The sequence below is a fragment of the Musa acuminata genome, chromosome BXJ2-1 (genome assembly GCF_036884655.1).
Source record: "Musa acuminata AAA Group cultivar baxijiao chromosome BXJ2-1, Cavendish_Baxijiao_AAA, whole genome shotgun sequence".
In the NCBI taxonomy this organism is placed as follows: Eukaryota; Viridiplantae; Streptophyta; class Magnoliopsida; order Zingiberales; family Musaceae; genus Musa; species Musa acuminata.
Window position 1 is genome coordinate 14,003,645 of NC_088338.1, and position 23,455 is coordinate 14,027,099.

The window sequence follows — 23,455 nt, forward strand, 5'->3', positions numbered from 1 at the left end:
TATTTGCTATATAATAATAATTATTATTTTTAATCATATGTTTCATACAAATTTGACCTGAGAGAGAGAGAGAGAGAGAGAGAGGGGAGCCAAAGTCATCCATTTGGTGTGGGAGCATGTACCTACCCTGCACCACTACTCTACTCCTTTCTGATAAGAGATTGACATGATTGATAGATAGGATCATGTGGTGGGCCATTCTCCCATATCACTTTTTTTTTTATTTTCTTTCTAACTAAAAATTTTACTAAGTAAATACAGGACACAATTCCTCCCTTTAGACTGAATTTACCAAAGAAGATCGAAAGGATTATTCCCCTCTAGAAAAAACCAATATACCTATTAATTCTCGCATAAATAATCAATCAATTTGTTAAATATTTAAATTTAATCTTTATCTAGAAATTGATTTATAAAGATATAATAAATATATATATATATTGGATAACCAATTGAGATTTAAATAAATTAATGAGTGAATTATCCTATTGACTAAGGTTGTAATTAATGATCCGAGAGCTGATATTAGCCTCGCATGTCACTTGGCTTTTCTCCTTTCGTATATTAGATTAATGGCCAGCCGACGCGGAGGGTATTACAAATTTTCATTTTATAGGGGTGCGAGTGTAATTTCCTATCCGTACCTCTATGAATTTAAGCTATAGTTCAGGGGTATTTGTGCCAAATTCTCGACCTTCTTCTTGGGCTCCTCTTCGCCAATTACCTAAGTTCCTACCTCTCTCTCTAGCCGGCGTGGCGGTGGTGAAGATGGTGGAGCCCAATCGCTGCCCCTCGCCTCGCTCCCGTTGGGGTCTCTGTTGTTGGTTCTTAATGGGTTTTGTCCGCTAACGATCTTGGAGAGACAGAAAAGAAGCCTTCTTTTCCTCTAAATCCGCTGCTTGGAAGCCGAACCCAATAAGAAGAGTCGACTTCATCATCTCGTTCTCCAGATCTGAGGTCGCCGGACAACCGAACGCCCAAGGCTGGAGTGATCTGAAGGTCTCTTCTTTTCGTTATGTAATGCGTCGGGTTTGGCGTGATTCTGTGTGGCGCTCTCTTCTGGGATCCCTCCCGCTCCGGTGCGGACGCCTGATGAAAAGACGTGCGTTTTAAGATTGGTGCGGAGATCGCGTGGTCGTTAGCTGGTTTCTTTTCTTCGATTTCGTGCTTGAAAGGGTGTTGGATTGTGATTCTGCGACCTTTTTCTTCGGCCGGGCGGTTGAGAGCTGAATTTGTCCAATAAGTGGCAGATCTTTTCCGAGTTTAGTTTCTGCCTTTGGGTTCGTCTCACCTACTTATCGCCCATCTTAATTGAAATGATTGAAGAAGTCAAAGCGTGATTTGTTTGCACCTTGTTGGCAATTAAGTTTCTAAGCTTATTCTAGATGAGAAAGTTCGACTTTTGTTGGAGTCTTCCATGATTACTGTAGTTGCTGCTGTTTTGTGACTCTTTTTCTAGTAAATGACGTGATTTATGTGAATTCTTGTGATTCAGGGGAGGAAAAATTGCTTCTTTTGCTTGTTGGATACAAATTGATTTAGGATAGATGTCACGAACTCGGAGGCGAGCCTGGATGAGATGAGGGATGTTAGCGGCCTTGATGAACATACTGAAGGCCTGCTGGCAACCGGCGGTGGGTGGACATGTCCACACAGGCTCCGATGTTGTAGGCCGGCAGGATGGTCTTCTATGGTACAAGGATAGTGGCCAGCACATAAACGGGGAGTTCTCCATGGCTGTCATCCAAGCAAACAGCTTGCTTGAGGACCAGAGCCAGATCGAATCTGGACCACTGAGCTTGCTTGATTCAGAGCCTTATGGTACCTTTGTCGGTGTATATGATGGTCATGGAGGCCCTGAAACCTCCTGTTATATCAATAATCATCTTTTTCAGCATCTTAAGCGTAAGTGTTTAATTTGGAATGACCATGCTTAGGACTTGCAACTTCCATTAACTTATGTTGTTTACAAACTTAATGGTTTGTACGACAAGTTCTCGAAGATAGAAATCTATTTTGTTCATTTGATAAATCAATTATCTTGATATTTTTGAGCTAACTAGCTCAATACAATTTGACTTGGATGGCGCTCGTAGTTTCGGAAAAAAATTTCAGCAGTATAACATTAGTGGACATGAGAACCTGTGTGATATAACATTAGTTTGTCCTATGCAACTTTGTGAAGCTTGTATGTTCTCCATACAGTGCCTTGGTCACCATTAGATATATCTGTTATATCGCTGAAGTCTAGGATATTAATTTATTAGTTGACCGTGAGAAAAAGTTATGTAAACACCAAACTTATATTTTTCTTCTTTCACTTGATATAAAACATAACACACATCACATCTCAAACCAAAGCATTTCTGCTCACTGAAAGAATATATAAGATTAAATTGTTCTTTTTGCAGGATTTGCAGCTGAACAGCAGTCCATGTCAGCTGAAGTAATACGGAAGGCATACCAAGCTACTGAAGAAGGTTTTCTCTCTCTGGTTACCAAGCAATGGCCTATAAAGCCTCAGATTGCAGCTGTAGGCTCATGCTGTCTTGTTGGAGTAATCAGTGGTGGTTTGATATATACAGCTAATCTCGGGGACTCCCGTGTTGTTCTTGGGAAACTTGTTAAAGCAACTGGCAAAGTTTTGGCTGTCCAGTTATCAGCAGAACACAATGCTGGAATTGAATCTGTGAGACAAGAGTTGCAGTCAATGCACCCAGAAGATAAACAAGTTGTTGTTTTGAAGCATAATGTTTGGAGGGTGAAGGGTCTAATCCAGGTGCTTAAAGCTTAAAACTTATCTATTGGTTCATTTACAAAAGAATGATAAACCAAGTTTCATAATACTTGGCAATTTATGCTTCTCCATATTTTCCATATATTCTTGTAAGTATATAAAAGGTCACCTTTCTTATGTTCTATTGGTGCTTCTAGCTTGCAAACAGCAAAGTACCATGCATTTTATTCATTCTTCTTTATACTTCTTCCATCATTTTCAGTCAATCTCCTGTCCAGTCACTATATTATACCAGTGGGTGTACTGGTTCTGCTTTCATAACCAACTAAAGTTTTGCTAATCTGATTGTTCACTTGCATTTAAATTGAGATGGCCTTTTGTAAATGTATAATTAAGTGGATGACATAGAGTGGTAGGTTTGGCAGTAGCAGAGGAAGCAGTGGTCGAACCATTGGTTGTATCATTATTTAATTGTACAAGTGCAGGATTTTTTAGTAGTGACACTGCTCTGAAATGAACATTTTACATTCTGTACTAAAGATGCATTTACATTGTAGGTTTGCTTTTTATTTCACCTTAATCTATTCGACAATATTTGGACTGAAGATTTCAGGCACCATTTGAGTTAAAAACTTGCATATTCGGCAATGTTACACCAGTCATGAATTGCAACAACTACAAGAAAGCTTTTTCTCTGAAAACCTTTTTTCAGTGGATCTGATTGTTATGAAGTCAAATGTACTTGGGGACAAATAAAGAGCATCTGCATATACTTCATTTAGATAGTAGCTTTTCTCCTTCTTGATGATTTTATCTCAGTCAAATAAAGAGCATCCAAGTTGATACATTGCTAATTCAAGAGGGTTTAATTTTTTATTAAGTGAGAAATCAAAAGATGTAAATCACGATTTAGCCAGCATAGAGGAAATAGGAAATGACTTGGTAGTCCAGTCTTAATTGAGGATGTGGCTCTCAAATGGGAACTGGCAGATGGGATAAATTTTTCATATTTTTATTTTTTTACATCTTTTTTGTATGGTAAAATAAGACTTTTTGAGTACCTCAATGCCCTATACAAATTTTTTCTTTTTTAATTCTGTAAATAACACTTTGTTGACTTGTTTGTGTTAGATGCATATGCCATCACATGGTTTTTGATATTTTAACTATTCGGTCCACATGACCTACTCAGGACTCGGGCCCTTTTTGGTTAGGTTGGTTTAACCGCAACTAACTAGCTACTTCATTCTTTGATGTTCTTATCCTGGATTTTCTGTCAATTTCTTTTTTACTTTTTGTTCTTTCTCTCAATTAGTTTGGTGGACTTGTTGCTCATGTCTTTGAGGACAAATCTTTTGTGTGATGATAAGTTTCTTTTTTGTTTCTTATGACCTAGGTAGCAATGATTCCAGTCATGGAAATGATATTTCGATTTGCAGGGGTAGGCCTGAGGACATTGACCTAGCCAAACAACATTGTTTTTCTTTTTTTCCCCCTCTAATGATCTACATATAATGATTTTCCTGATACTAACAATACTTATTTTTTGAGTTCATTATGCACCAGACTTGGTTTATTTATGGGAAAAGGAACTTTTCAGCTTGTCCTTGTCAAGTATTCAATCTGAACCTTGCTTGTTCTTGTTTGGTTCTTTGAAAGTACCTGACATATTCTTCCATCAAACCTTCGTAGTCTACAATGGTAACATACAAATGCAGGTAGTGTCATTAATTGGTACTATCTCTTTCATATGTACTGTAGTCATCATAAATAAGAATACTAATGATAATGTATGGCCTTTTAACAAGATATGTGAGATTTTCTATTGCTTTTGGATTTGCAATATGCTAAATGATGAATCTGAAAGTGCTCTAGCTTGCAGGATCTGGGTTTCTAGTAGCCTTAGTGATGAACTGTGATGTTACTCTTTTTTTGGCATTACTTTAGACAGTTTTTCTACCAAAACTTCACTTAATCAAACACACCCCACTGCTTATATCAGCTATATTAAGTAAAATTTCCAGCCATCTCCTGTTTTCCACTGATTTCATGCCACATCTTACAGGTTCATGTGCAATACACTGTTTGATATCTAGATTTAGCTTTTCTTTTTTCTCTATGTTGGCTTTTATTCAGTGAGTACAGATATCTGCTACAGATCACTAGGTCGATTGGCGATGTATACCTAAAGAAGGCAGAATTTAACCGGGAGCCACTGTATGCAAAGTTTCGTCTTCGTGAGCCTTTCAAAAAGCCTATACTCAGTGCGGAACCATCGATTTCTGTGCAACCAATGCAACCACAGGATCTGTTTCTTATATTTGCATCTGATGGGCTCTGGGAGCATCTTAGCAACCAAGAAGCTGTGGATATTGTTCATAACAATCCTCACAGTGTACGTGTTTGATCTCATAGTAATTTCCAATTTCCTTATAAAGACATTTTTATCTAGTCATCTCATTCTGCATTAGTATGATATACTGCGTTGCTTCTTTTTTAATATCATTTGCCACAAGCTGCAGTCTTGCAAACCTGCTTGTCTTTGATGTGTGGCTCATCAGACCACAATTTGCTGCTCTTCTGCAGGGGATTGCTCGTCGGTTGATCAAAGCTGCACTCCGAGAAGCAGCAAAGAAGCGGGAGATGAGATACTCCGATCTCAACAAGATCGATCGTGGGGTTCGCCGCCACTTCCATGACGACATAACGGTCATCGTAGTCTTCCTCAATGCTGACCTTGTAAGCGGGGCCAGCTCACTCAAGGGCCCCACTCTGTCGATGAGAGGGGGTGGGATCAACTTGCCTGCCCACTCTCTTGCCCCTTGTACAACACCCACAGGGCCCTGTGCCACCTGATGGAGCCACCCTACTTCTTGTTGCTGCTGAGGTTGTTGCCTCATCTTCAACAACACCTCCAATGTCATCGTAGCGACCGAGAGAAGAGCAGCGCCAGTCTTATCTCAAAACGTCTCCTGGTTCAAATGGTTCCTTTTTGTAGTATCTTCAAGAGAATGATGACTCCGGGTTGGGAAATACCGGGAGAAACTGGCCGTATGTACCAAGTAAAAACTGAGGCCAAAACGTTGTCGATATCTCATCGTCCTATCAAATGCTCATTTACCTTGGTTGTGTTCCTGGTAAACATCCGAGAAAAATTCACTGGGATGAAGAACAAAAGATTGGACTATCAATAACTATTTTTATAGATGACAAATGAGGATTACTCGAAATCTGCAGCACAAACTAAGCAAAAATTACTATTGAGAACCTTTTTTCAGTTCAGGTAGTTTCTCCATGAATCCTGTGTCTCACGCAATTTAATGTAGTCATTTTCCTACTAGCACAGTGATCCTCAATTTAGTCACATGGTAAGCGGGGCAAAAGGTTGAATTGACTTATAAAGGATTTGGTAAGACTATTATAATTAGCTTGAACTTTAGCATTGAGAGTTATTGATTCAAGCTCAGTAAGTTATATTCTATTACGTAGGATCCGACAAATGTCCTGCAACGCCATCACTACTAGCTCGCCTTTTATCTACTTCAATAAGCCTTGAAAGATCTCACTCAATATTGTTGGTAAGCTTTGGACCCACGTAACCTCACTAGCTCTCCTTTACCTCCTTCAGTAAGTCTGGAAAGATCTCACTCAATATTGTTGGTAAGCTTTGGCCCTATGTAACCTCTGCAACTAGTAACAGAACAATTGCCAGCAACACGCCACAGAAAGGCTAAAACAAGAGGGAGGGAGAAAGAAAACAACAGCAGTAACATCCGATGGACTAATGGCAAGAATCAACCAAATAGACTCCTAAGTTTGAGAGAGGTTTCTCATGGTATTAAGATCAAGTAGGAAAACGTACACGGAAACCAAAGAGTTTGCATCATGCAAAATAGAATTGTCGATCTGAAGAACAACCACAGAGTTATACTACTAACGTTAAAGGAAGAAATTACAACCTTCGATAGTCTATAATGTTTCCACCAGCTTCTTCCATCTTGTCCTCAAGTTCATAACACACCTACACATCAAATCAAGGTCAGTAAGCTCATTCATCATGTGGACCATGGAATGATTGAACAATTGAACCACGACTACAAAGAGGTTCCATGTTGGTCCAACTTCTTACACGATGTAGCATGTTTTGAAGTATCATTTCTAACTCAGAAGTTCACCTCCATCTTAGAAGAAATAAAGATAAAAACTCCTTAGTCACTCCTCTAAAGTCAATGGGGATATTGAGATCTACTTGCAAGGCTTCTTGCATCTATTGTAATGTCATCTCTGTAGTAAGATTGGGCAAACGAGAGCATTTCTGTTAATGACAGTGGATGGATCAGACCAAGTAGAAATGAAGCTATTCCAGAAAAGGCAGACGAGTCACCTGGGAAATGATCCAGAGTAATAAGGCCTCTTCACATCTTCCCTTGTAAACATGTCATGGCCACAGATTTCACAGTGGTAACATCCATGAGCTACAAAGAGACATATATAATATGAATAATCAAGTTAGTTTGCAAACAGAAACTTCTGACTGATATTGTCATACAAAAATCAAATGCTGAAGGAAACATATTAAACACCAAGATCTGTGGAATTTTATTCGGCCTAGTAGTTTGCAAAGGATGCAGATATTTTCTTGAGTATAGCATTCAGACTTTCAACCCACCCCAGCAAGTTCTAAATTAATACTAGACACCTGTCTAAGAATATCTATGGAATCAGTACCATCCATGTAAATATCCTGATAGCTAGAACAACAAGAAAAGAACTATTATGAGCAACAATATGACAAACCCTTAATTTCCTTTTTCTATTTTTATATCAAATAAAGCACTGGAAATTGATCCCATATTTGTTAAGCCATGGATACCACGACATCCTATCCTCTGCCATCCAAGCACTAGTCTTGACTCCAACACCATGATCTGGATAAAATAAAAACTAACTGATTAATACTTCCAACATGATTTGGTAAGCCTTGTAATATGAATTATCACCTTTGTTCTCGTGGTCTCATCTAATAACTGATGTGCAAATGTTAAAAATTCAAAACGAGCAGCGCATACTGAGGATAATTGAAAACTCAAGGGAAAAATAGAGCATCCTGTAATAATTTCAAGTGGAAATAAAATGCTACAAACTAGTGGAAACCACCTAAGAATATAAGCAAAGAACTAAAGTAAAGAAGGAAAAAGGATGTAGCAAGTAACAGCTTCTTGGATAGTATGATGGTACCTTACATTGAAGGATAACCAAAAGCCAGATCTCCAGGCAAAAAACTAACTGGATGACTAAACATAGATCAGGACTCATCAGCAATTCCTTGGCATACTTTTTTGGAGGAGGTAAATGCTTTAATTGTTGATGTTGAATGACTTACATTGAGAATAAAAACAGACGGAATAGCTAACCACTTCAAGAAGAGTTTCCGCAATACAAAATAATACTAATAGAGAGATTCATCGCCATTAAATTCGACAAAAAGAAAAATAACAAGAACCCAGAAAGATAGTGCCACATGTTAAATGGTCAAGATCAACCAAGGATAATTTTGATTGTATGTTGGGCAATTATAGCAGATAGAGACATTGCAATCATTAAGAAAAATATGATGTATATGGAAAATGGAAAAGGCACATGACCATCCAGAATAGAAGGCACAAAGCAGATTGATTATACAGGCAATTAAGCCATCCAAATAGAGAAATAGTTTCTTTTTATGAATAAAGAATGAAATAAAACACGAAGAAACACTGCCCTTCTTGCAAATAGATGCCCGGAAGGAAAGATTGCAGAGAAAAATTTGCAAGTAATTAATAATAAAAATCAGGTTTCTATGAGACTCATGTTTGTCTAAGACTATATGACAAATCCTGGTGTCTTGCAAACAGACATCTTTTCTACCTATAACAGCAATACAACACGTGGATACCATGTGCAACAATCATGTTCCTCCAAGCTAAGACATGTGGTTCTATGCTAAAAAAATGAGTAGCTAATAGAACTCATCTGGATAGAACTAGCATCATCTCTCCATAACCAATCACTTGAAGAAATATAGGATTGCAACCAAAGCTACATGGATCTGATCCCCACTTCACCAATTACTTGTTTAATTTCATACTTCAGCCAACTCGAACTCATATGAGCACTAATATCTTAAAAATATCCCAAAGCCACACTTAAATAACAAACAGAACTCAACTTACAGAAAGAGTGCAAACTGATAATAAACCCAATGTAGAATCTGAAGTAGAGCAATGCATATATCTATCGGTGTCCAAACATTAGCAGCAGTTGACAGGGACTGGAATGTTCGAGCACAGCATTCTGGCATTAGAAATACCATACTTTCCTTTTCCAAATAGAACATCCTAACTAGTGCTATGGTGGGTTGCAAGTTGCAACCACAACAATACTGGAAAACTTTTTCTTTTGAACCAACCAATGTCGAGTTCACTTATTATGTATAAGCAACACAATTAGGATTTAAAAAATATTGAAAACTGAGAGAAATATTTCAACACAGCAGAAATTATTTGCAAAGCATATGACTTAGTGGTCATATACAAAATTGAACACCTGAACATAATAAAACCAAGGGAAGATGAGGGAAAAGAAAAAAAAGGGAAGGAATCTAAAATGAAGAATACAACACATATTGGATGTTAGATTACCCCTACCTACTCTTTATGTAGTCCAGATATGGGCAGAGTCAAGACGGAGCTACAATAATCCAAACTGATTTTTTTTTTATTACTCACATTTAGCTAACAACTCTATCACTTTTTGCAGCTCTTAAAATTTAATAATAGTAAATCAAGAAGGAGCTATAATAACCCAAACTGATTCTTTTTTTATTGCTCACACTTAGCTAACAACCCTATCACATTTTGTAGCTCTTAAAATTTAATAATGGTAAATAACAAAAACATGACATGCAAAACAAGAGGTAGCAGAGAACTACATCCTACCTGAAAAGACATAGTAACTCCAGAAGAAAACAAAGATCACAGGAATTATGAACTGAAGACTTACATGCACAACAACATAAGCAAAGAATCATCCCACAACAATATTGCTTGCATAACCAGAAAATAAAATTTAACTAAATGAGCAATTGTGATGCACAAAGTATCACCTACACAACCTAGAGCTCCTCAAAAGCCCTAGTGAAGTTTGATGAACTCTTCCTACTTTTTTTTCCTTCTTGATATCAGATGTACATTTACATAATATCACAAGATCTGTAAGGGTTCAACCAATATCTATTAACAAAAACTAAGTGCCATCAGGTACTACAAAATACAGTGCAGGTATTACATCTACAAGCAAGTCAATCTCTAGATATCGGTACACACATCAATTCACTTATTATTTGTCGTGCCAAAGAGACACATGAATATTTACAGATCACTTCTATACCGTCCAACTCTTTTACCTCATAAGAAGGGAAAGATGTCCTGATCATCATCTGCATCAATGTGATTGAACGGCATGTCTCCTTTGTAGCGGAAACTAGGGTTCACGTAACATTTCATCTCGTGGAACAGATTCAGATTGTCCACCAATTTATGGAACACATTGCAGCCGCAACACTGATGCAACCCAGGACCACTTTTAGAGTAAAATCAATAAAAACAGAAAAATAAAAAGTAGTGCTTTTGAGTTCCAATCATATGAAGCACCTGAACAAACACGGTGCCGTCCGTATACGCATGAGGATTGATGGCACGAGTGGTCCGCTGGCCACAGATGTTGCAGGTAAAGGCCACGCGCATTCGACGTCGCGGAGATCGGGTGTAGAGGGACCAGGGGAACGTGAGAACCGTCTGATCAGCGGAATCGGAGTCGGCGGGGATCGGAGGGCCTTCCATTCCCGATCCCGTCGTCCACCCTCTTCCAGCTGCCGCGCTTAAAACCAAGCCCATAGCCTTATCCTAAGGACGAATCACGAAGCGTCCATAAAAATAGATTAACCATCTTTTCCGATCCCTATATAAGACCAATAAAGAGAGGAATCGGGTAATTTACCTTGGGAAGCGGGGAAATGGGAGCGCGATTGCCGAGGAAAGGAACGAGACTCGTGCTCTCGGAGTCCGAATTGAGATCAGCATCATCTCCCCAATCTAAAGATCAGAAGAAAAGAGAACTTTAGGTCACAAATCGAATCAAATACGACGGATAATAACGACGAAAATAGAAACGACTCTTGGAGGCGATCGGGAGGAGCGATTGGCGTCTACGGGCGCTTCTCTTGCGAGAGAAGAAGGAGAAGGAAGACGGCGACGAGGCGATCGCAGGCGATGCCGCGACGGACTCCATCGACAGGAGACAGGAGCGAGTGACGAGGCCAAACGCCGCCGGGTCGACCGCTTAGTGGTCAAAATGGCGGTCCGAGAAAGGAGGATACGACAAATAGCCACGCAAGTCACGATCCAGACACGCCTCGCGGACATGGCCCACAGCTAGGGCAATTGACATCGGTCCCATCTCTCACGCCACTGGATGTTCGCCACGAACGGAAAACGGGTAGATCGTTATACGTCAAGCTAAAACCGATCTTTTTCTTGGATGAGGGTAACCTTCAGTTTCCTTCTACGTCTTACCCCGATAGAGGTCGGGCTACTGTGAGGTTAAAAGATGCACCACGTCGGATGGTAACGTTGGGGTTTTTAACACTTGGGATGTTCTGTTTAGTTTGATACAGTGCATGACATGACCGAGTTCGCTTCTCAATCTGGATTGCGGGTTCGCTTCCCGTTTCTTTAGGATGTTTTCATATAATTATATATTATCTCATTTATATATAATTTTATTTTAGGCTAATTATATATTATCTCTATTTTAATTAATATTAATTATATATTATCTCATATAATTAATTATTTTTAATATTTTGGTCTCAATATAATTAATTAATTAGAAAAGTGAAACATATAAATCTATTTACCCAAGCATCATCGGTTTAAATATGAAAATAAAAGATAAAAAAATAATTTTAATATTTCAATTAGTAATGACGGACGGTTTTAATAATGATGAATGTAGAGCGATGACGAAGCACTATGCGGCTTTATTATAGAGCGATATTCGCAGCATAGAGTCATTAGAGTTGATCTCGATATCATTTAGACCCGACGGTTAGCTCCCTCGCCTACTCTCCAAAATCATAAGTAGTGCCTCTACCTTGCTCTCCCCCCTCGCGCTCACCCTACTATCATCGTCAACTAGAGCCTTCACAATCGTCTCCGCCCGATCCACCTCCTTGATGTCCCCCACTGTCTTGTCTCCATTATTCTTTACTAGGTTCAGTAGTACAACTGTAGCGTTTTTCCTCGCCCTCCCGCTCCCCCCAACCACTAGATCTATCAGAACGCTGACATCGTCCACCCTTCGAAACACCTCCATGCTCTCATCGTATCCTACCACTTGAGCAATCACCATCATCGCATCCTCCACCACCCCCCCCCATGCTTGTCCTTCACCACTTGCGTGAAGAGATGTGGCATGACACCCAGCTCTATTAGGATCGAGTCGGCACTAAGAGGAGAGGTGAATTAGTGCAGCAAATAAAAATGACGTCGGTTTGAAAATATTTCATTCGATAAAAGCTAGTATTGGAAATATGTTTAACTTGAAAGTATTCGTAAGTGTAATGAGAAAGTAAAGCAAGTAAGGCAGTTTATAGTAAAGGTAAATGATAAAAAATAAATGTAAATCGAATTTTATAATGGTTCAATCGTCGTAACCTATATTCACTCCCGATGCCTCTTCCTTCGATGCCACCAGCATCCACTAACGATCTTCCTTTAATGGGCGAAGATCAACTACCCTTTTACACTCTTTCTCCTTTTCACGAGTTTAGGAGACAACCCTTACAAGCCTCTCTTTTTTAGACCTCACTTCTCTCTTTAGACAAACTTCTAAATACTAGGATACTAGGAAGAAGTGATCCTAAATCCTAAGAGAGTTTCCTAATTTTTTTCTCAAGTATTTTTCCCCCTTTTTCAACTCAATTTCGTGCTTAATTCTTGCTACTCCATGCAAGAATAGCTGGGGTATTTATAGACCTCAAATGACTTCAAAATTAGAGCAAAAAAATGTCTTATCCCGAGTATCCCGAGTCCTGGTAGTACCATCGCCTGTGTTGGGCGGTACCATCGATTGCAGCACTGACACTGGGTGGTACCACCGCTTGAGAGATTGTGTCTAGGTAGTACCATCGCCCAAATTGGCGGTACCACCGCCCAAACTAGCGGTACCACCGCTTGAAAGTCTCGGAGACTGAGTTTGGATAGTACCATCACTTGACACGGTCTCGGAGTTTGTGCCACTAACGATTCCACCTGTTGGGTCACTGCTTGGGTCTTTCACTTGGCCCAACACAACCCAAACTTGGGCCCAATTAACCCCTAATTGAGTTGGCTCAATTCCAACCCAATTATGCCTAAAACTTATTTTGATCTAGACAATTATTACAAAGCTAAATCAAATGTTGTCTGGCATGTCATTGGTTCATCGATGCCGCATCTGATTCTTTAGCGCATTGTTCTTTCTTACAACCTATTACTCCTTCAGTCAATTGACCTTCGCAACTTCGATTTCCTTGGCACAATTTTTACTCTTCTTAGTCCGATGCCTAAACCCATGGCCCGATGCCTTCTATTGATACGTCAACCAATCCTTCGACTCGACGTCCAATCTTCTGACATGTTCCACTCTGACCCAACATGATTCTTCCTACTTTAATTATCTTTCCTAATCGAAGTTTCCTACGTTACTCAAAATATATATCAGATTATAAACACTATCAATTGGTTTCATCATCAAAATTAGAGATTCAACAATCTCCCCCTTTTTTATGATGACAATTGATGATGGAGTTTAAACTAAACTCCCCCTATCAATATGTTATATTGATAGAAATCTTGAATTCAAAAATCCAAGTAACATGTCATAAAATCATGCATAATCAAAATTTCAATATATTATTCCATGCATGATTATCATTATACCTTCTCCCCTTTGTCATCAACAAAAAGGAGAAGTACAACTTTCAAGTTTTTGAGATATGTAAGTTTTACAATATACTAGATAGTAAATTTTTTATCACTTTACAACATGCATAATCACCAAATCATCATTAATTTTAAAGATGTGCAAGATTATAAATTTTTCAAGTTTGCACTTTTGTTTCTTAAGATAGGCAAGATAATACTTTTTGCTTCTCTTGAGATTGTAAGCTAGCAATTCTTGGTGATATTCAAGATAGCAAGTTCTTTCTTCTCTCTTTTGAGAAGTGCAAGCTAGCAATTTTGCTTCCTAGAAAGTTTTTTTTTTCTTTACAATTTGTAAGCTAGTAAATTTAGTAAGTTCTACATCATTTTAGAACATGCAAGCTAACAAATTTTATTATCCTTTTGTCATTGTCAAATAGAAGGAAAGAATATAATATTAATTTCTAAATCATGACAAAGATAAAGTATCATTCTTAATTCAATATGTTTATGCATTATTATAGTTTCAAATTAAAACATGTATAATTTTAAAACCTTACATTTCATCTTTACTTCATGCATGATACCAAATATAAATCAATCATCACTATGGGCATATATACTCAAGCATTCATAATACATCATTTTGGACATAACATTCATGATGCTAAGACATTAAAACTTTTAAGCATTTATCACTTCATGCATTAAATCAACATTTTGTTCATGATACCAAACATTCATCATTTCTCCCATGCATGATACTAAAGCATTCATGGTACCAAACATTAAATCAATATTTTTAAGCATTTATCACTTCATAATTGTTGATACCAAACATTATCATTTATTTTCTCCCCTTTTGTCATAGGTAAAAAGAAAAATCATTCAACAATGTAAGTGTTTGAAAGTACGTTGTTGGAAACATTAAATCAACATTTTTAAGCATTTATCACTTCATGATTGTTGGTACCAAACATTTATCAATTATTTTCTCCCCCTTTGTCATAGGCAAAAAGAAAAATCATTCAACAATGCAAGTATTTGAAAGCATGTTAAGTAAGTTTTATACTAATTTATCTAAGCTAGCAACACTTTCTCTCTTAACGTTTAAGCTTGCAAGTTTTGTCTTTCTTAGTAATATGCTTTTCTTGAGATGTGCACACTATTAATTCTTTCTCCCCTTTTGTCATAGGCAAAAAGAGGGGAATAGCATAAAGGTGTAAATATTCAAGTCATCACATAGAAAATATCAAGAAAATTTTGATGATGAGATATACTTCATGAATACAATGAATTATACAAAGAAAAATCATATCATAAAAGATGAGATCATGTGAATACCAAAAGATATGATTCATTTTGACAAATCTTCACTTAAATAATTTAAAAAAAATCTTAGGAGATCAAATAGTAAAAGATCTTCAAAAGAAATTTCAATTCATGAATTTCAAAAAAGATATTTTCTTTAGTAAATTACAAAAAGAAACATAGGAGAAAAATATTTCATAAGAAATCTTATAATTCATATAGAAAATCTCCTCTTTAGTAAATGGTAAGAAGAAATATAGAAGAATAAAAAAGAAATCTTGATTCACATAAAATAGAAGATCAAAAGAAAGTTCATGATTCGATTAGAAAAATCTCATTTAGATTCAAATCATCAAATCATCCAAAAAAAATTTATAGTCCAAGAGATTCATACAAATAGATTCATCAATCTCTTTTCAACTCGATAATATAAGGATTGAGAAGTTTTCAAGAAAAATATATTCCATTTTTATTTCATGCAAGTATATCTTTATCTTTTATGTCAAATAAAAACATGTATCATCGTTTAAAAGTAAAATTCATCACGGCAAAGATTAATAGTATAATAAAAAATTATTATTATTTCAAATTCTCATGCATAGTATAAAATCATTAAGCATGGTATCAAAACTCTGAATATTTTCATTACGTCTTACATCATCAAACATGATTTCATTAAACATAAATTATTTTCAATCAAAATCATTTTGCTTGTTGTAGTAATGCATTTTTGTTTTAAATGAATCTAACTTTTCATACTTAGTGTTAGGAGTTGACATGCAATTATCATGCTTAATTTTTTATTTTTTTTAAAACACTAGAAAGAGAACCATGATATTATATTTTTATAATTTTTTTTACAAACTAATTTAAAAATAACTTATGAAAAGCATCAATTAATTTCATAGTAATGTAAAGGAGTTTCATTTGAGTTATTTACCTTATTGTCATGAGTCATCAAAGCGAAGTTCACCACTTCGTCTTCATCGGTTTGCTCCTCATCTTCAGATGCACTCATTTCGTCCGAAGTCATCTTAAGTACTTTCTTATTCTTTGACAACTTTTTCTTTTTAAGTTTATTTTTATTCTTAGTTTTATGTTTTATAAATTTTATAAATTTACTTATGACGAGTTCTATGTCATCATCACTGTTGTAAGTGCCAAGTCCTTCTTGTTCTTTGGAAGGTTGTTCTCATATTTATCAAATTCATCATGTGTCTTACACATCATTTCATAGGTCATCAAAGACCCAATAAATTCTTTAATCGGAAAATGGTTCAAGTTTTTTTATTTTTGTATTGTCGTTACTTTCGAATTATAATTTTTAGAAAGAGATCGTAAAACTTTATTAACAAGTTCAAAATTTTAAAAAATATTTGTCAAAAGCTTTTAAACTATTAACGACATCTGTAAAACAGGTGTACATATCAACAATAGTTTCACTTAGCTTCAAATGAAATAATTCGAAATCATGCATCTAAAGATTAACTTTAGAATCTATAACTCTACTAGTGTCTTGTGTGTGATTTCAAGAGTATGTCAAATCTTATAAGTCTTTTCATACTTAGTGTTAGGAGTTAACATGCAATTATCATGCTCAATTTTTTAATTTTTTTTAAACATAAGAAAGAGAAGCATGATATTATATTTTTTCTAATTTTTTTATAAACTAATTTAAAAATAACTCATGAAAAGCATCAAGTAATTTCATAGTAATGTAAAGGAGTTTCATTTGAGTTATTTACCTCATTGTCATGAGTCATCAAAGCGAAGTTCACCATTTCATCTTTATCGGTTTACTCCTCATCTTCAGATGTACTCATTTCGTCCCAAGTTATCTTGAGTACTTTATTGTTCTTTGACAACTTTTTTCTTTTTAAGTTTATTTTTATTCTTAGTTTCATGTTTTATAAATTTTATAAATTTACTTATGATGAGTTCTATGTCATCATCACTGTTGTAAGTGTCAAGTCCTTCCTGTTCTTTAGAAGGTTGTTCTCATGTTTATTAAATTTATCTTGTGTCTTGCACATCATTTCATAGGTCATCAAAGACCCAATAAATTCTTTAATCAAAAAATGGTTCAAGTTTTTTTATTTTTGTATTGCCGTTACTTTCAAATTATAATTTTTAGAAAGAGATCGTAAAACTTTATTAACAAGTTTAAAATTTTAAAAAATATTTGTCAATAGCTTTTAAACTATTAACGACATCCGTAAAACGGGTATACATATCAACAATAGTTTTGCTTGGCTTCAAATGAAATAATTCGAAATCATACATCAAAAGATTAACTTTAGAATCTCTAACTCTACTAGTGTTTTATGTGTGATTTCAAAAGTATGCCAAATCTCATAAGTCATTTCGTAAATAGAAACTCGAGTGAATTTATTTTTATCCAAGACACAAAATAAAGCATTCATAGCTTTGACATTCAAAGAGAAAGTCTTCTTTTCCAAATCATTCTAATTGTTCATTCGAAGAGAAGACTTTTAAAATATGTTTTCAATAATATTCTATAAATTAAAATATAAAGAAAGCAAGAAAACTCTCATTCGAGTTTTCCAATATATGTAGTTCGTCTCATTGAATATAGGAGGATGTTAGAACCCTTGCAGATTCTAAACTTGGGGTTGATCTCTTTAGGGGATCGGCCTCCTTGGAACTCTATAGGGGTTCCTCCCTCCAAGTTGCTGCTCAAAGGCTGCAGAAAAGATTCATCTATTGCTTATGAAAAGAAAAGGAATACATGGCTATTTATAGGGCTTCTAAACCCTAACTCCTAATAGGACTCCTACTTAAGACTCTTACTTCTAACCAACTCCTAATATGACTCCTACTCAAGACTCATATTCCCTTACAACTCCTAATTCTTCTCTAAGAAAAAACCTCCTACATGAATGTCCCTCTCAATTAGGACTCTCCTAACTAGAGTCCTAACAGAATGTCCCTCTCAATTAGGACTCTCGTAGCTAGAGTCCTAACAGAATGTCCCTCTCAATTAGGACTCTCCTAGCTAAAGTCCTAACAGTTTTACATGAATGTCCCTCTCAATTAGGACTCTCCTAGCTAGAGTCCTAACAAACCCGCCCTCTTCAAATCAGCCTTGTCCTCGAGGCTGACGATTCATGAATTTTGGGAATTTGATCTTCAAGTCATCATAGTTCTCCAAAGTGGCATCTTCTGTTAGTAGGTTTGCCCACTGTATTAGCAATTCAGTAGTGGATCGTCGTCGTCGAGTCATAATCCGTCGATCAATAATGGCACTTGGCTGAGTCTGAAGTCCTCCTTGGGTAGTCATATTTGGTGGGTGGCTTTGGGCTATCTCCAAGCACCTATTTACAACTTCTGTTTGGCCGTCGGTTTGTGAGTGATATGCCATACTCCTTTTCAATTTAGTACTCTTATAGTGTAATTCTTTTGAGTCCCAATTGTAATGAGCTACGGAGCTTGGTGCTTCCTCCAATTTTTTTATAATCTTACTAGTCTCTGAATCTTCCTGCTATTCCATCTTAATATCCTCAAGGAAGTCGCTTGTCGGAAGTGAAATGGCCAAAACTTCAGCTTGCTTGGGTAGCTGCGAAAGCGCATCTGCAAGAACATTCTCTTTCCCCTTTTTGTAAGTTATTTCATAATCAAATCCAAGAAGTTTTGTTACCCAGTTTTGCTGCTCAGGGGATGATATCTTTCGCTCCAAAAAGTACTTGAGGCTTTTATGGTCGGTTTTAATTTGAAATCGTCGACCAATCAAGTAGGGTCTCCACCTTGTTGTTGCGCGCACAATGGCGAGCATCTCCTTATCATATGTTGACTTATTTTGATGGGAAGGAGATAATGCCTTGCTAGTGTATACGAGTGGTCGACCATCTTGCATGAGAATGACTCCAATTCTGACTCCAGATACGTCGGCCTCAATAATGAAGGGTTGGTTGAAATCTGGTAGTGTTAGCGCCGGCGTCGTCGTCATGGCTGCCTTAAGTTTGTCGAAGGCAACGGAGGCTTTGTCCGACCATTGGAAGACATCATTTTTTAGTAAGAAAGTAAGTGGTGCACTGATCTCTCCATAGTTTTTCATGAACTTGCAGTAGTAGCCTGTTAAACCCAGAAAGCCATGTAGCAATTTTATGTTCCACGGGGTCAGCCAGTTTTGCATTGCTCCAATTTTGAAATGGTCTACTGCCACACCTTCCTCTGATATGATATGCCCAAGATATTCCACCTTCTTATGAAGAAAGCAAAAATTCATAGTGGTTGTTGTGTGTTCAAAAGGTGGTTTTCGGTTTGTCTTCTTCGCATACTCATATTTGATGATACCCGGATCGAAGGTCCAGCTTTGTGAAGATTTGTGCTCCCTTAGCAACTCATCTACTACTGGAATAGGGTATTTATCCTTGATGGTTATGCCATTGAGAGCTCGGTAATCAACACATAATCGCCATATTCCATCCTTCTTTCGTATGAGGAGCACAGGTGAAGAGTAGGGGCTGCCACATGGCCGAATAACTCCTGTTTTGAGCATCTCTTTTACAATCCTTTCTATTTCATCCTTCTGGAGATGTGGATATTGATATGGCTGAGCATTTGCTGGAGATTTGCCTGGAAGAATCATTATACAATGATCATGCCGATGGGTAAGAGGTAGGTTGCGCGGTTCGTCAAATATATCTGAAAATTTAGCAAGCAAAGGAAGTAGATTTGGATCTTCAAATTTTGTTGGCTCTCCCTTAGTTTGTTGCTCAAGTTGTACCAAAAAGCCGCTGCATGCTTTATGCAAAATCTTCTCCATTTGTTGTGTGCAAATCGTCGTTACGTCGCCCTCACGTTTCCCGTGCAGTATCACCTGTTTCTCCTTACTGTAAAATTTTATAATTAGTTGCATAAAATTCCAAGAAATATCACCTAATGTCATCAACCATTTAATTCTGAGTATGGCCTCATGATCATCAAGAGGGAGGAGGAAGAAATCTGCAATTATCTCTTGGTCCTGCAACAACAGTTTCACCTGCGGGCACCTATGATCACACATCAAAATCCGTGCGTTGGCGACCTTAACGACAAACCTGCTGCAATTCTCAATAGGTAAGTTCATATAGACAGCAACCTTACTGTTTAGGAAGTTATTAGTGCTGCCCATGTCGATGAGAATAGTGATCGGTTGTTGTTTGAGAAGGCCTCCAACTTTTATCGTTTGTGGGATTGAGTAGCCAACTAGTGTATGTACCGTAACTTTGGTCGGTTGTGGCTCTTCTTCTGCATCTTCTTCTTCATGTTCAAGGCTCTCTTTTGGATGTTTAATGACCTCTTCTTCTATCGGTTCAATCATAAGAAGTCCCCCTTTACTACAGCGATGCTCACGGCTCCACGGCTCGTCACAATGCCAACATAACCCCTTCGCATATCGCTCGCGAAACTCTTCTCTTGTTAACCTCTTTGGTGTAGGGACTTGGTCGACAGTAGGGGGGGCTAAGGGCTTCAATATTACTGGTTGAGGAGCGACCCTAGTCCTCCGAGCTTCATGGTTCAATTGCTCCTCTTGATGTCGTGCGAAAGAGATGGCTGCCATAAGCGTATACGGTTGTCGCGCTTTAACTTCTCCTCGGATCTCCGGCTTCAAGCCCTCAATGAAGGTTCTCAATAGCTATTTTTGAGACCAATCATGAGTTTGATTAGATAACCTTTCAAACCTGGTTTGGTACTCCTGAATGGTAGAGGTTTGTCGGATCTTTGCTAGTTGTCCGTCAATATTCTCGTAGTCGGTTGGTTTGAAGTGGATCAGCAGTCCTTCTTTGAATTGTCGCCATGAAAGGACTCCATAAGTATGTTCAAACCAGTCAAACCACTGTATAGCATCCCCTTCAAGATATATAGCTGCAATTTTCACCATAGATGCATCCGCGATTTTATGGTACCGAAAATATCGCTCCGCGCGCGAGATCCAACCAATTGGGTCTCCTTCTTCCCATCTAGGGAAGTCCACTCTCATGCATGGATAGTTGGGGTTGGTCATAGAGCTTCCCCTCTCTTGGAAGTCATATCTTTGGGCTTGGTGTGATTGGGCAAAGCTCTCTCCTTGATATGATTTCTTCGGGCTTAGTGGTCGGCCCAATCTGAGTTCGGTAAAGAGCGTCCGAATCTTATCCTCCATTCGCGCCTCCAAGGCTTCGAATTCAGCATTGATTGCCACCTTAGATGCCATAGTATATGCCTCCAAATCTATGATGTTAAGATCTCTCTTTTGTTGTTAGGTTAAAGGCATGTACAGGTTGAGAGAAGTGATGGTCGAAAGGGTTGGTGGATCGGTGGATGTAGGCTACGATTTAGGCTTGTTTTGTGGCAGTTTTGGGTGCAGTTTGAGGGTGTGGTTTAGTAGAGTTTTAGGGCTGTGGATAAAAGTTTTGGATCTATGGTAGATGGCAGCAAAGGTTTGATAGAAATTAGTGGAAGTTGCAGCAAGTATGTGCTGTCTTGTAAGAGTAGAATTGTCGTCGAAGAAACAATGGTTTCTCAATGTAATTTCTACCAAAAACTTAAGAGAATTGAGGAGGGAATTAATAGCAAAATCATAGATTATATAACAGCAAGGATTTCTAATTGAATCAAGAGAATTTCAGCAGTATAACAGCAAGAAAATTGGTGCAAGTTACGATAGCAGAATTATCGTCGAAAAATTTCAGTGGGTTACGATAAAAATTTACAGCAACACAAAATTATTTTTAGAGATGAATTCCTTAATATATCAATCTTAGATGGAAGCCAAGATGATCTATGAAGTGTATAAGAAATTTTATTCAAAAAAGATTGCAAATAGATGGGTTAAGGCAACAATATGCCGCTGAAATTTTCTGCAGCACAGATTTTTAAGTATAGCAGATTGGACGTAAAAGATCAGTGGTTTATATTGAGAATTTTTTGATGAAACCAAAGGGAAATCCACTGTTAGGAAGTGTCAAAGCTATCATAAAAATTTTGTAGAGATTTGGATAGAAACAATATAGTATCAAGATCAAACAAACAGTGCTATGCGGCTGAAATTTTACAGTACAGATTTTCAAGTATAGCAGATTAGACGTAAAAGATCAATGGTTTATATTGAGAATTTTTTGAAAAAACCAAAGGGAAATCTGCTGTTAGGAAGTGTCAAAGATGTCATAAAAATTTCATAGAAATTTAGATAGAAAAAATATAGTAGCAAGATCAAACAGACAGTGCTATACGGTTGGAATTCTGCAATGTATCTTTCGTCGTAGAGATGAAAACTTTATGACGAAAATTTTATGCAGCAATATAGGAATAATTTTTTTTAGGATTTTCAAATAAAGATAACTAAATTACAGCAGCAGTAAGGTAGAAAACCAGAACCTGTTGCAATTCACAGGGAGATCAAAGGATGATCCGTGGTGGTGGAGATGATAGCGGAATTCGGCGATGATCTTTTAAGCAATTGTGGGAATTGCTTTGGACGGTTGTGGAGGGTTGATGGATAGCTATGGAAGGGCAGCGAGATGCCAAGAACGCTGCTCTGATACCAGGTGTTAGAACCCTTGCAGATTCTAAACTTGGGGTTGATCTCTTTAGGGGATCGGCCTCCTTGGAACTCTATAGGGGTTCCTCCCTCCAAGTTGCTGCTCAAAGGCTGCAGAAAAGATTCATCTATTGCTTATGAAAAGAGGAGGAATACATGGCTATTTATAGGGCTTCTAAACCCTAACTCCTAATAGGACTCCTACTTAAGACTCTTACTTCTAACCAACTCCTAATATGACTCCTACTCAAGACTCATATTCCCTTACAACTCCTAATTCTTCTCTAAGAAAAAACCTCCTACATGAATGTCCCTCTCAATTAGGACTCTCCTAACTAGAGTCCTAATAGAATGTCCCTCTCAATTAGGACTCTCCTAGCTAGAGTCCTAACAGAATGTCCCTCTCAATTAGGACTCTCCTAGCTAAAGTCCTAACAGTTTTACATGAATGTCCCTCTCAATTAGGACTCTTCTAGCTAGAGTCCTAACAGAGGACGAATGATAGAGTGACCCTCTTGAAAGTCGAAAAGAGTCATTTCTCTTGGATGTTAAACCAAACGAGAAAAACGTAACTCTGATACCAATTGTTAGGATCGAGTTGGCACTGAGAGGGTGGGGTGAATTAGTGTAGCGGTTAAAAACGACATCAGTTTGAAAATATTTCGTTCGATAAAAGTTCATATCGAAAATATATTTAACTTAAAAGCATTCATAAGAGTATAATGAGAAAGTAAAGCAAGTAAGACAGTTTGTAGTAAAGATAAATTGCAAGAAGTAAATGCAAACCGAGTTTTATAGTGATTTGATCGTTATGACCTACATTCACTCCCGATTCCTCTTCCATCGAGGCCACCGACATCCACTAATGATCTTCTTTCAATG

General features: G+C 37.4%; 2 protein-coding genes across 11 annotated transcripts; one reads left to right on the top strand and one right to left on the bottom strand.

Moving 5' to 3' along the window:
* Positions 1-768: 768 nt before the first annotated feature.
* LOC135580876 (probable protein phosphatase 2C 60) lies at positions 769-5,942 on the top strand. 4 transcript variants are annotated; one of them, XM_065093601.1, is made up of 5 exons: positions 769-1,261; positions 1,496-1,905; positions 2,412-2,779; positions 4,896-5,132; positions 5,324-5,942. In XM_065093601.1, exons 2-5 carry the CDS (start codon positions 1,587-1,589, stop codon positions 5,591-5,593), a joined length of 1,194 nt encoding a protein of 397 aa, XP_064949673.1. In that variant the 5' UTR covers positions 769-1,261; positions 1,496-1,586; the 3' UTR covers positions 5,594-5,942. The 4 variants fall into 4 exon arrangements, with proteins under 4 accessions (XP_064949673.1, XP_064949674.1, XP_064949675.1 ...); XM_065093602.1 differs by having other exon boundaries at positions 769-1,102; XM_065093603.1 differs by having other exon boundaries at positions 769-999.
* Positions 5,734-11,123, bottom strand: LOC103998726 (uncharacterized). Of its 7 annotated transcripts, XR_010481764.1 has the most exons (8): positions 10,951-11,123; positions 10,775-10,869; positions 10,429-10,680; positions 10,182-10,338; positions 7,122-7,212; positions 6,867-7,021; positions 6,697-6,758; positions 5,734-5,871 (listed from the first exon to the last, which is right to left on the bottom strand). XR_010481764.1 is itself a non-coding variant. In XM_009420283.3 (5 exons), the coding sequence occupies exons 1-4, from the start codon at positions 11,063-11,065 to the stop codon at positions 10,183-10,185; spliced, it is 618 nt and encodes a 205-aa protein (XP_009418558.2). In that variant the 5' UTR covers positions 11,066-11,123; the 3' UTR covers positions 6,636-7,212; position 10,182. The 7 variants fall into 7 exon arrangements, 1 of the variants encoding a protein (XP_009418558.2); XR_010481765.1 differs by lacking the exon at positions 5,734-5,871 and having other exon boundaries at positions 6,597-6,758; positions 6,913-7,021; XR_001978945.2 differs by lacking the exon at positions 5,734-5,871 and having other exon boundaries at positions 6,597-6,758.
* Positions 11,124-23,455: the final 12,332 nt, after the last annotated feature.

What these genes read in the sequence shown, in the direction of transcription:
- LOC135580876 (XM_065093601.1), top strand. Translation starts at nt 1,587, where the DNA reads ATGTTAGCGGCCTTGATGAACATACTGAAGGCCTGCTGGCAACCGGCG. An exon ending in TCTTTTTCAGCATCTTAAGC is followed by an intron (nt 1,906 to 2,411) that starts GTAAGTGTTTAA and finishes TTCTTTTTGCAG; the next exon opens with GATTTGCAGCTGAACAGCAG. An exon ending in GGGTGAAGGGTCTAATCCAG is followed by an intron (nt 2,780 to 4,895) that starts GTGCTTAAAGCT and finishes TATCTGCTACAG; the next exon opens with ATCACTAGGTCGATTGGCGA.
- LOC103998726 (XM_009420283.3), bottom strand. Translation starts at nt 11,065, where the DNA reads ATGGAGTCCGTCGCGGCATCGCCTGCGATCGCCTCGTCGCCGTCTTCC. An exon ending in CCTCCCGATCGCCTCCAAGA is followed by an intron (nt 10,870 to 10,950) that starts GTCGTTTCTATT and finishes TCTGATCTTTAG; the next exon opens with ATTGGGGAGATGATGCTGAT. An exon ending in CCATTTCCCCGCTTCCCAAG is followed by an intron (nt 10,681 to 10,774) that starts GTAAATTACCCG and finishes ATTCGTCCTTAG; the next exon opens with GATAAGGCTATGGGCTTGGT.